At 34.8% G+C, this 13,784-nt stretch overlaps 1 protein-coding gene across 3 annotated transcripts in view; it reads left to right on the top strand.

Moving 5' to 3' along the window:
* CSMD3 (CUB and Sushi multiple domains 3) overlaps positions 1-13,784 on the top strand; it is a 1,185,533-nt gene that overhangs the window by 851,625 nt on the left and 320,124 nt on the right. For all 3 annotated transcript variants that reach the window (XM_029923716.1, XM_029923715.1, XM_029923714.1), the window contains 3 exons: positions 3,441-3,632; positions 7,717-7,843; positions 10,080-10,282. In XM_029923716.1, the coding sequence (XP_029779576.1) occupies positions 3,441-3,632; positions 7,717-7,843; positions 10,080-10,282 (522 nt within the window). The remainder of the gene's footprint in view (positions 1-3,440; positions 3,633-7,716; positions 7,844-10,079; positions 10,283-13,784) is intronic.

Raw genomic sequence — 13,784 nt, 5'->3', positions numbered from 1 at the left:
TTCTTTTAATGGTGTCTCTCAGTTTCTCTTGTTGTGCCTTTGATTATTTTATTTCCCTACTCAGCGATATTTGGGACTCTCCATCATGCATACTTTGGCTTTTGTCTTGGGGCAGCCCTTAAAAGGAAAACAGACAGGCAAACACACAAGGAAGAAAAGTACACAAACACACAGACAAATCAAAGAAACAGACAAATTAAAAGGGGAAAGGAAGAAAGAAAAGGAAGGGAGAAGAGAGAGAAGAAAAGAAAGAAGAGAAGAAAAAAAATAAAGGGGCCAGAGACAACAAAGGACAATGGACTGTCTAAAAGCATATAACCAGTTAAGGGGAGAGATAAGGATGAAATAAAGGAGAATTTATCTGGATGGCAAGAGAAAAAAAAAAAAGAGGGAGAAAGGAAAAAGAAAAATAAAGAGTAAAAATAAAAATAAAAAAGTAATAATAATAAAAAATAAATTTAAAAAAGCAGCAGCTCCCCCTCACGGATAGGCATGGTTTGGTATAGGTAGGTCTCAGGGACAGCTCTTGGAGGCCCCCTGTTGTGATTGAGGAGAATAGAATGGCGGCTTTCCATGCTCCACTGGAACTAAGCACTGCAAGCCCCTCTAATGAGTCTGATCTCCTTGTGCCTCGGCTGAGCCAAGCTGTATTTTCCAGGCCCACCTAGCTTCAAAATCCTAGTCCATGCACTTTTATGCTACCACGCATGAGATGTACTTGCTTTGGCAGCCAGCTTTTTAGCCAGTATCTCGTAGGGGGAGGGAGCAGTTTCTCTTGGCACTGGCTGGGATTCGTGCTGCCACTGCTGGAGGGAGGTGCGCTGCAGGAGGGGAAGTGCGTGCCCCTGCTAATTCCGCCACGACTGCCAACTCCCAGCCAGGATTGTTTTGGGGTGGGGGCTGTTTTTCCTGGTGGTCCTCTGGGATTCGTGCTGTCGCTGCTGGAGGTGAGGTGTGCTCCTGGGGTCACTGCCTGCCTCCCAGCTGGGATCGCACAGGGGGAGGGGCTGTCCCCCCCCTCCCAAGCAGTGCCATTGCCACGGAGCCCAAGGAAGAATTGGCCAGCTATACAGGACAGGTTTGTCTCCCTGAGCTCAGTGGTTATACATGGGGTAAGAGCTTTTCTCTCAGTCCCACGTTAAGTTCTTTATCTCTGCTCTATAGACAGTACCATCAGCGTGTTCAGCTTCTCTTTCTCTTCTTTTTGTCTCTCAGGGGCTCCACGGCTTACCCCGTGTTGGGCTGGGGCTCCCACCTCCCCTGCCCGTCTTGGGCTGGCCCGTTTTCCAATCTCCCTAGTTCGCACTCACTCACTCAGGCATCTTTGAGGTTGTCTTCTTTCTGGAGTCTGTATTTTTCCTCCCACTCTTGCAGATGAGAGTAATGTCCTTCTCAGTTCAATAGATGGGGCAGACGTAGTTACAGAGCTCCCTTCCTCTCCACTATCTGGCTACCACTCCAATGTTTGTTTATTTTTTAGACAGAGAAAGACAGGTCATGAGTGGGGGAGGGGCAGAAAGAGGGAGACAGAATCAGAAACAAGCTCCAGGCTGTCAGCGCAGAGCCCTACCTGGGGCTGGAACTCAAAAACCATGAGGCCTAAGTAGGACACTTAACCAACTACACCACTCAGGCATCCACTGAAATTTTTTACATTGTTTAATAAACTTCAGTTTCCCATCAGCATTATTTTAGTTTCTTCCTCAGTTATCTCCTCAAGGTAATTGCCTCTAATACTCCACATTCATCTATAGATATTGTTTAACACCTGCCATATACCAAGATTTGTGCTGGGAAGGCATTGTGCTGGCAAGATTGTGGGAAAGGGGGGAAATGGAATAATTCCACTCTAGAAAAACAAAAGAAGAAAATGATTATAAATTAATTAAAATGTACAAAGTAATTCTATGAGTTAACAGGAGTAAGAATGGTTAAGACCCCATAGGACAGAGTAGGAAGGACTCCTTTTGTTCTCTGATAGATAATGCATCCCTCAATATGATGAAGTTGCAATATATATTTAGTACTTGGATATATGCAAGTTCTAGTGATTTAATCTATGTTTTGGCATTCTAAGAAGTCAATGATGCAAATTTTGGGGGTTTCTAGTTCATATCTAGATTAATTTTCTCAAGGATCTGTGCCTATAAAGGAGATGCAGACCCCTTTTCAATTATCTTATGATTTACACACATAAAAATTTGTTTGTCTCCAACATTATTTATCTTGAAGTCCCAAGTTTTCCTGTCTCATAAGGCTATCTAGAATACACTTTATAGTCCCTTAGTCTCAGAAGCTATAACTGGTGTAAATAGCACCTAATTATTTTTGGTATATTCACTCTCTCATATCTTAAATTTATACAGTTGGTAAAACATTGAAGACAAGAACTCTATGGCTAAGGAGCCTAGAGTTTGTTTACTACTATGATGGTTAGTTTAAATTATGAGGTATCCTTTTCCAGTTCTTTCAGAATCTTAATAGTGAATTGTGCTGACTATTAAGTTTTTAATGTTCACTTTTATTGACTATTCTGTATATAGACACAGATCTTCTGGATCTAAACAGATTAGTTATTGTTTAAGAGTCAGATTAGCCTCCTATGTCTCCAGTCTTTATAACTTAGAGTTGTCTGTAAGGCCCTGGGCCCTGGGCCCTCTCTGTTGTGACCACAAACCTCCTCTGGAGTCAGGTAAAGCTCTTTGGTGTTCTCTCACCCCTGGTGTAGTTACTTGTAAACTAGCTTCTCTAGTGCCACTCTTATCTCAGGAAATACAGTTTCCAGCAGTATTCATGGCGAAACCCCAAACTCTGCTGAACCCAAGAGTAGCTTCTTTGCACCAGAAAATGAAAACAAGCAGCTTCGATTTGTGTTTGTTTTTGTTTTCCTGTGCGAATTTCTGAAAGCTGTACATTTTGGAGAGGCAGAGTTCTTAAAGCTGAATACTATTAATATATTACATCTTGAAAAACGATATTTTCAGTATGAGACTATCATTGTCTTCCAATGCTATCAAAGTAAAGCAATCTATCTATGGTTATATTTGCAGTGGACATATCTTTGAATTGGACACATTTTGTCAAAATTTGAAAATTTTGATGATATGACTCTAGTAGTCACATTGGTCAGAATGTATTATTAGCCACAGTTCACTTGAAGTAAGAAGAGGCTTAGTGCTACAAGCCATGGTATGGTTATATAGACCATGGGGTATCGCTGATAAACTTTAAAATTATAGTCAATCAATCAAATTACAACAAATTCTAATTTTCAAGAAAATAACTTTATGGCTACTGTGTACTATCAAAATTGAATATTGTAAGAGTAATCCAAGTAGGGAAAGGTATGTAATTATATTAAAAACAATCAGAGACTGTTGGTACAACTTTAAGACTTCCTGTTAAATGTTGCCTTTAATGACTCTGTATCCTTATCACAGGTTTTGAACTTTCACATTGTGAGGATCCTGGTATTCCGCAATTTGGCTACAAGATCAGTGACCAAGGCCACTTTGCCGGGAGCACTATTATCTATGGATGCAATCCAGGCTATACTCTCCACGGAAGTAGCCTTCTCAAGTGCATGACAGGGGAGAGAAGGGCATGGGACTATCCTCTGCCTTCCTGTATTGGTAAGATATTTTTTATATTTTCATAAATATCTCTATGGAAATGCTATCCAAAAATGCTGTCCCTTATCAGTGATTTTATCTGTCCATGTGCAGCTCACACCTTAAATCATGACATTAAAGAACTCATAGCTCAGATTTGTTGGAGGAAATTAATGGAAAGTGAAATGGTCTTTTTCATAAGCTTATTAATGAGTACATTTTTTGTAATAAGGCATTTCATCTCTCCTATCTTGATACAAAATTTAATTCACTATAAATATGTTAAGACATATCGTACACATTTATTGAATCACATTGACTAGGTTTGCTCTAATAAACAAAAGTAGCACCTGTCCCCATATCAAGGTAGATTAAGAAACAACAGACCTATTCTCAATAACTTCAAAGGGTTTCTTTATATGTGTACACATTTTCAAAAATCTGAGGAAGTGCATGAGCTTTTCTTATGTGTATGTAGCATAACTAACCAATTTCAATAGAAAGAGGCAAGCGAGACACAATGACGTCAGATCTATTGCCTACATGAAGCTAGAGAATGGATCGTTTTCTCTCACTGTGCAGCTGGAGGACCACCAGCATCTTGGAGGACTACTACGATCTTATAGATCAATTAGTGGATGACTGGGTATGTGTGAGTAGGAGGGTGGATAGAAAAATGTTGACAAAGATGCCTGGGTTTTGTCGTTTTGTTTGTTTTTTCAGCTCCAGAGATCAAATAGGTCCCAGGCTGGCCTACTAGAACAGCAAAAGGAAACATTTCAACAAAGCACTGACTCCTTAAATAGGAAGCAAACCTGCAGTTATTTTTTAGCCATTCTTAATTCTTGCTGATATTTGTAGAGGCACAAATCCATTCTGCATCAGGCCCACATGAATAAAATTGACATAAACTTAAAAACATGTACAGCTTTATTAAGGTATAACTGATATCTTAATACTGCACATATTTAATGTATGTAATTTGATGAGTTTGGAAACTTAAACCTTCCCAATTTGTATCTTTGTTAGTTGATATGGTTAACATAGGAATCTCCACAAAACCTACTAGAATGCAAATAGAAAAAAAATGAAATTCCAGTCCTTAAAGCCCTTGCAACTAATTGCAGTGTTTTTGATGCCACAAGACATTGGTTTATTAAAACATTGATTCACGTGGGCAACCTGTTTTTATGTAACCAAAATGCAATCATAGTCCTTTCTTTTCAGATGACATCTGATTTTGGATAGATTATAAGGATAATATCTAAATACTAATCAACCTAAATGAACAAAGCTTGGGATTCTGGATTATGACCAACAATCAGCCTATTGGCATTAGTTATGAGAAAAATATAGCACTGATTAATTCTGAGGTGATATTCTTTGATGCAACTATGAAATATATTCAGAAAAGCACTAAGGATTATAATTGACAAAACTATAAACTTGTAAATACTGATTTCTATGCTGCCCTTAAAATTTAAATCATAAAACAGACATATTAAAAATAATATATTTTCTGTGTGTGCTGAACCAAGCTAAAGACATTCTTCACTTTTTAAAAGACCATGTAAATGGAAGGAAATTTCATTTGTGATCAAAATTAATGTTGTTTGTAACAAACCAATGCACTTCATATTTATAAATTTACTGAGTCAAAACTTAGTGACTTGATACTGCTCAAGATTTCACGAGAAGGGTAAACTTATATATATTTTTTCATTTTAATGACGGATGGTCAGGAATAACAGCTGAAAACAGTTGGACACATGGCATGTCATGCCGATGATTACTAGGATGACAAAAGATGAAATTCTACTTTATATGGTGTTCTCTAATGGCGACTATTAGTAGCTTTACCTGGTCTAGCATCATAATTTTATGTGCTCACTGACCTTAAATATCCATTATGGCTTATATTTGCCTCTGTCAAATAAGAAACTTTTTCTCAATTGTATGGATTATTTCTAGATAATTAGTATCTGAAGCTTATACATGGATCAAACAAATAATTTTTGAAACACCATAGCCAGAGGATTTAACCTATATACCTTCTTTAAGTACTGTTTTATTTTTATACTACAAATATAAGTCCTCTGTTAGGATATGAACTGTAGTGTTATGGCATATCACACTGGCTCATTTGAAGTCAAAATGACTGGTAATGTTTGTAGAAGAGAAATATGGAGGAAAAAAAGAACGATGTTTAAATTCAAGATACAACATAGTACACAAAACCCCAATTTGTCCTTTAATTGATTAAAAATTAATCCTGAGTAATGAAGTATCAAATCTGTTCTCATAGTAAATGTATGCCATAATAGTGATAATTATAAAGAAATGATATAATAATGAATTAATATAGTTACATAGTTGAAGGTTATCCATAACAATTTTTGTTAAAAATGAGAAAATCTAAATAACTGATGGCAACATCTTAAATACTGATATCTCGTTATTTACTTTAAAAATGACAAATTTGTTCTCATAAATTAAATTTACATTGCAATATGAAAAAAGTTGCTTAGTCCTCTGTCAGTATGTATGTCAGTTAACATTCTCCAGTGAAATAAAATGAGTAGAATATCTAAATCTAGATTGATCTATCTATATATCTTGATATATCTGCATCTATATATGTATCTATCTAACAGATTTATTTATGTTAAGGAATTGATTCATGCAGTTGTGGGAGATGACAAGTTCAAAATACATAGGGACAGTCAAAAGGCTGGAAACTTCTAGGCAGAAGTCAATTCTGCAGTTCTGAAGGAGAATTTCCTTTTTTCCCCCAAAACTCTGTTTTTTGCACTCAAGGTCTTCCTGTTGACTAGATAAAGGCTACCCGCATTATCAAGGAAAACTTCTTTTAATGAACATCAACTGATTGTAGATGTTAACCACATCTATGAAATAATTTTCATGTCAACAGTAGTGTTTGATTAAACAACTGGGTGTTATAGCCCAACCAAGTTGACACCTAAACTAATCATCACAATAAAATGTAATATGGAAAATCCGTGAAATAAATTTACCTACAGGAATAGAGCCTATACATTGTGAGCCATTAGGTCTCTTTCAGAACAAAACCAGGAAGATTAATTCAGTCACTGAATGTGAGTAAGATAGAAACAGTGCAGAGAACAAGAAAAACAAATATAGAAGCACCTTCAAATATTTAAGCAAAAAGTAAAATGTTTTTGTTTGGGTTTATTTCTTTGGTAGGAAATAATCTGGAGAATTTTCAAATGTATTACGTATTACAAAGTGTTATAATATGTACAGCAATATACTCGTTAGAGATGTAGAGCAATATACTGACTGCAACACTTATTTTCTGTCATCCCCAATACAGAGAATTCTTTCTAGATTATCTGTTTACCGAAGTAAAACCTCTACAGACGTCCTTGAATATTAAATAGCATTCAAATGGAAAGGAAATCCCCCAAAAGATTAAAAATATATATATTGTATAACAATACTTACATTTTGACTTGATGAGTTTTATGAAATTTAGGAACTCATTAAATTAAACTAGATTTTACTGAAGTGAGAAATCTAATAAAAATGCCACTTTGACTTTGGGGAGGTTAAAAAGGAAAGAGTTTAGAGTGATTTAAAGGGGAATAAAAGGACAGTGAAATTTAGCAGACCTGAGGGACTGCAGTGAAGATTAGTTTTTCTCAGAGGTGGGGTAGCAAGATGATAAATTATTCAGCCTACAACCAACGAGCAATGAGCAACTTGCCATCTGTTTCCCCTTTTTAAATTATCATTATGTAACAACACATCTTAAAATCTTTGAATGCCTAAACTCAGAGTTTTTTAGTGTGTCCTTTTTTATTTCCTTGTTTATTATCTTTTATGTGATCTACCTTGAGACTTTATTGCTTTACTGCATACTATATTTTTGCTACAATCAATACATTAATCTGAGAAGGCATATACAAATATATTGTTTTAAGAAGAGGGATAATCAATCCTTATTTTCCTTAAGATGAAAATATATATTTTTGAGAAATTCATAGACTGTTTTGCAAAGATTGGCATTATTGTGACTTCATGTATTATTACTGTTGTTGCTGCTGTTGTTGTTGTTGTTTAGCTGAATGTGGAGGTCGTTTTAAAGGAGAATCTTCGGGAAGAATCTTATCTCCTGGTTATCCCTTTCCATATGACAATAATCTGCGTTGCATGTGGATGATTGAGGTAGATCCAGGAAACATCGTCAGGTAAATGGATTTTATTTTCTCAGAATTACTAGGGAATTTGAAATTTCCGATCAGCCTCAATACTGCAATATCAAACATCCAGACTTGTCCATATCTTTAGCCTTGGCCAAGAAGAACCTGGTTTTCATCTCTTTAAACTATAAAAAGTTTCATAAGCATGATTATTGTCACAATGGTAGCTCATATAACCCCTGGATCCATGGTTTTAATATACCATAGAGATTGAGATTTTTTTTTCTTCTTCTTTGGGACTTTAATCTTTCAATTCTTGATGATTCAAGATGCTAAGTCCACCATTTTCATAGGGATACAAAGTTGTGCAGGTCATTATTGTAAATTAGGCCTCAAGAACATTTGAAAGAAATGAGAACAGAAGGAGACTCGGTAACTATTCCCTGTCTTGCCTGGGTTTAGGCACACCTCTGAAGCATCAGCTCTCTGCCCTTTAATTCTGATTTCCCTTTCCTGATGAATTTAGTTAGGTGGCCCACAGTTCTTCACATTATTGACCCTTTGAGGAGGGCAGAACCATCACCTCCTAAAACAGTACCAATCAGCTTTCTAAAGTATTATGTTCTCTGAATCTTAGTTGAACTACTGTGGGTTATGATGGGGAACAGATTATTAAATGAGATTAATAAAAATAAGTATTTTTCAAACCTAATTTGAGCTAGTTGGTGTGCTATCACTCTCAGAATAATGACTTTAAATTTCAGAACTGCTGTTTTATATAAATAAACTTTCAGACAGGCTCCTGGTAGCAGGTGGTTTTGGAAAACAAGTATTATTTTTCATCAACATGCTGAAAGGTGTACTCCATGAACTGTTTGATGTGAATGGATATATTACTTTTACAAGGGAATGTGCAGAACTCAAAATAGACTGCACCAGATTAACCCTCAATCTGTTTTTCTTTAGTATAGATCATATATTATTTTATTTAAATATTAGAATTAGTAAACTTAAAAATGTTAAATTCAGCAACATTCTGGCATTTTTTAAATTAAAGAACAATATTGGATATTAAATTGCAATGCAAATTTAAAGCTGTGACATTTCACATATCAAACATGAATGTGATATACATAGAGAAAGAGTTGAGCATGTTGCTGTAATTGGATTTCTAATTTTTGCCACAGACCATGAAAAATATCAGACGTTAATCATATCTAGATTATATATAAAGCAGATTTAACACAAAAAAGGTTTTTTTTGTTTTTATGCATTTTGGTGACAATAAGGTTGGGTAGACAATAATTTTCACATTAAGGAACTTCTTTATTCCTAGGTTGCTGAGTGTTATTATAATGTTGAATTTTTAAAAAATATTTTTCTGTATATATTGAGATGTTCATGTATTTTTTCCTTATATCTATCACTTGATGAAATGTAATGATTGATTTTTTTAAATGAACTCATTCTTGCATTCCTTGAATAAATCTCATTTGATTTGGATAAAACAAACTTGAAATATCAATAAATATATACTATGGACTCAGAAAACAAGTTCAATTCATGACTCTGCCACCCTTTGGGCAATTTTATTTAATCTCTCTCAACTCCATTCGCTACATTTATAAAATTGAGATAAAATATGTCCTTGCTTCATTGAGTCATTATAACCACTAAACAAAGAAAATCTATGTAATGCATTTTGCACAGTGCTTGGAATATACTAGATCCTCCATCAGTGCCTGGTATGGACTAGATGCTCTGTAAGTGTCACCTACTGTGGCTACAATTAAAATTCATGAACCCAGAGGGCACCTGGGTGGCTCAGTTGGTTAAGCATCTGACTTCGATTCCAGTGATAATCTCCTGGTTGTGTGTCTGAGCTCCCTATTAGCTCTGTGCTGACAGCTCACAGCCTGGAGCCTGCTTTGGATTCTGTTTCCCTCTCTCTCTGCCCCATCCCCACTCACACACTCTCAAAAATAAATAAAACTATTTAAAATAAAAAAAAATTCATGACCACAGAAAAGATTGTAGCTCTGAACTTTCTATAATTTGCGAAGGTGATATAATAGTACTTTTAATCATATTCTAGAAAAATAAATTATACTGTTCAAGAAATATGTATTAAGGTTTTATATGCTGTTTGCCTAATTCAGTTTTTATCTGATAGAATAAAAGAAATATCTAATAAAATTAAAGATGCATATGTGTTATATCTTTTTATTTAAAAACTGAACCTGCATTTGAGATAATTAAAAAGAGATCTATGGTTTTCCCACAGCCTACAGTTTCTTGCTTTTGATACGGAAGCATCACATGATATCCTCCGAGTTTGGGATGGCCCACCAGAAAATGAGATGCTCTTAAAGGAAATCAGTGGATCTCTTATTCCTGATGGAATTCATAGCACTCTCAACATAGTCACCATCCAGTTTGACACGGATTTTTATATCAGCAAATCTGGATTTGCAATTCAGTTTTCAAGTGAGTTATTATTTTATTTCTTAAATGAAAAATAAGAATGCTGTTCAATTAGTACTTTGACTTTCCTGCCCAAACCTTTAATTTAAAAACTTTAATTATCCTAAATATTCTCTTTTCTGGTCTTCCTGTTCATCTTCAGTTAAGGTAAAATATACTTGGAAAAAAGAAATATAATTAACTTGAAATTAATCAGTTAATTGTTGAGACCTTCTCTCTAATTGTTAAACCATTGTTTTTCAGTAAAAGTGATGCTAAAGTAATTCACAAATGAAATGATTACATTACAAAATCTTGAAATTTCAATTTACCATAAAATTGAATCCTTCAAAATGTGAAATTCTTGTAGATAAGGGAGGAAATGAATACTTGCCTTTACAAATAAAGCAATCCTATATTTTTACTAATTTTGTTTTTCTCTTTTAAAGATCTTAATTATATATTCCCAGATATCTTTGACAAAATATTTTAGACCTACTTCTAAATTAAAGGCTTCCTATAACAATGAAATGTCATTCATTGTAAGTAATTACTAGTGTTCACAACACTTTTTTTTCTTTTTATGGCACTGCTAAGTGGCTAAATATATGTTGTTCTCTAAAAGCGATTTTTGCTTAGTGGCTGCAAAAAAATGAATAAAAACTTAAAAATTTTAATTATTATATTTTTACTTTTATTGCCAGCATCCATCATCTCTTTGGGAAAATTATCTAATGACTTTTCTAATTTTATAGTCTTTAAAAGTCCTATTAACGAAACATATGCAAATATCTAAGATCATCTATGGAAAGCATGCAAAGCAGTATTCCTGAAACGTGCCTGAATCTTTACTAACTGCTGACTTTGTGTACCTCACCGTATCATCTTAGTCTGAGTTTTCTAATTCACAGGGGTATAATAATCTTAACTCATAAATACAGTATTAGAATGTAACATGATCATGTGTACATAGTATTTGGTATAAAGTATATAGTTGGTTCTCAGTGAACTATTTTTACTGTATGAGTAAATAAGTGTAATATTGAAATCTTTTTTAAAAAGGAAAATAAGCATAATGAACTTTTGAAATTACTGTCCACAAAATGTATTACACTTAGGTAAAGAACTGGTTAATACAATTAAACAACGTAGCAGACTTTGGGCTCATGGAACAGAGTTGTTTGACCTAATTGACTAACATAAATGAATTGTTTTGTATTGTGTTAACCAAGCTTTTGTGAGAGGTGTGAATCAGTACAGAAGAGCCAGTAAAATCATGCTTATCTTTTGAGAAAAAGGATGAAAAATGAAATTAACGTATAATCAGTGACCATAAATGGCTTCCAATTCTAAAAAACTTACCAATTGAATACTCTTCATATTTACATCTTCTATTTTTACTGTTTATTTATCTTTTTTATGAAGATATGACAATTTTTTAGAGATTGCTGTTCAATTAAGTTCTTTCTAGTTTGGTAACTAATAGCTCTCCTTTCCTTTATTTTAAATTAGTAACATACAGTATTTTATACTTAAATGGTTATTGTGATTCATAGTCTAACTACACTCATGAAAAATTGTTTAAGGTTAGTGTTTGTGAATGCCACATTCATCTGCTCAATGGATACAGGCTGATATATATATTTTTTCAAGAATTTTTAATGCAGATTTGTCAGTTAAATTAGTAATGCATTTTTAGATCTATTGTATTTATAAGGCATTTAAAGAAACAATGTGTATTATACCAGAACTTTAATAAATCTGTCTTCATAATATTCCTTTAAAATGCATAGAAATTTGTACTAGTAATCCGAGACTGAAAACCTACCCATTGAAATAAAATTACTTGGAAGGTGGATATATTACATTATGAAAAACATCAATCAGTGACAGTCCCTTTTTTGGATATCATCTTTTACTCATTTTTATATGGCTTTCCAAGTGTCCAGATTTCAAATTCAAAAATATTCTTTTCATGAATGAGGCTTTTCTTGGTGTGCCAGAAAACATGTTTAGTGCTTTATATACATAACCTCATTTAATCCTCATTAGCGCCATATGCTTTGTGTTTGGTCATCCCCATTCCCCACATAAGTACAGTGAGGTTCATAACGTGGGCTACTTTGTTCAGGGTCATAGGGCTAACAGAAACCTGGGGTTGTGGCTCAATTCCACATGTGGCTGAAAGGAGCTTTTTGCTGTGCCGGTCGCCTAGTAAATTAATAGCAGTTATTACCATTATTGTGCTGTCATTATTATGTAGATCATATGCTAGAGGAAATAGAGAGCTTTTAGTTATAAATTACTAGTTACAATGAAGTTCTACAATTTAATCAGCTTGTGTTTCTGATTATGCTCCCAATTTCCACATCTTACACCTGCATAGCAGTGAGGAGGATGAACCAAAGCTGGAGTGCATGCGTGCCCATTTAAAAGGGACCATTGCCCCCTCTGGCTATAGTCATTTTGCCCTATTCTATAGAAAAGCTCCTTTTAAAGTGGAACTTGAAATAAGGAGTAAGTAAAGTCAGCTAAGTTTCAAAGTAAACCATTAATCTTAAAGAAAATGTTAACAGACTATAGGCCAATAAACCACTACTGTAGAATTTGCCAATTCAGTGGCTCGCCCAAAGTCTTTTTCCCTATATAAATTTGAATCATATTACCCATTCATTAATTTGCTCATTTACTGTAGGAGAATCTATTAAGGACCAGACATTAAACATTATCTACAATTATTACACAATTGCTTTTCTTTTCACCCAGGCAAATCTTCTTAATCTCATAAATACGTACATGTACACACACACACACACACACACACACACACGCACACACGCACGCACACTGTGTTTTCTCTCTAAACGGTCTTTTGCCCTAAGCATTTTTTCTGCTCCTTTTCTTTTTTTTTATGTTTATTCATTTTTTGAGAGAGTGAGTGAGAATGGAGGAGGGGCAGAGAAAGAGTGGGACACTGAATTCCAAGCAGGTTCCAGGTTCTGAGCTGTCAGCACAGAGCCCAGTGCAAGGCTCCAACCCACGAACCAAACCATGAGATAATGACCTGAGCCAATGTCAGATGCTTAACTGACTGAATCACCCTGGGTGCCCCTCTGCTCCTTTTCCTTAGGTCTTGCTCATTTATCCAGACTCAGCCCCATGCCTTCTCTTTATAAAACATTTCCTGACCTCCCTTTCTAGAAGATTCCAGCCCAAGCCCCAAGTGCTAGCTGTATTATTTTTCCCCAAAATGAGAATAGTTTATCAATTAATTGTTCTGAAGATGTTTTCATTATGTGAGCTTTGCTCCCCACGTATCTTGCCTTCCTAAATATCTATAAAGACAAAGATTCTATTTAAGACAAGCATATAATGCATTGTCCAAATCTAAGATGATCGCTGAGAGTGAAGGAAGACACTATTTAAAATTAAGCTGGGCAACAAGCATAAACCAGGACAGTCATAGCCAAATCAAGCTTTATCATTTTAATTAAATCAGACCTGTATTGCATTCTGTCCCCTTCCC

The sequence above is a fragment of the Suricata suricatta genome, chromosome 15 (assembly GCF_006229205.1).
Source record: "Suricata suricatta isolate VVHF042 chromosome 15, meerkat_22Aug2017_6uvM2_HiC, whole genome shotgun sequence".
NCBI classification, from domain to species: Eukaryota; Metazoa; Chordata; class Mammalia; order Carnivora; family Herpestidae; genus Suricata; species Suricata suricatta.
The sequence above is the reverse complement of the archived record's forward strand: the minus strand, read 5'-3'. Positions and strand labels throughout refer to the sequence as shown.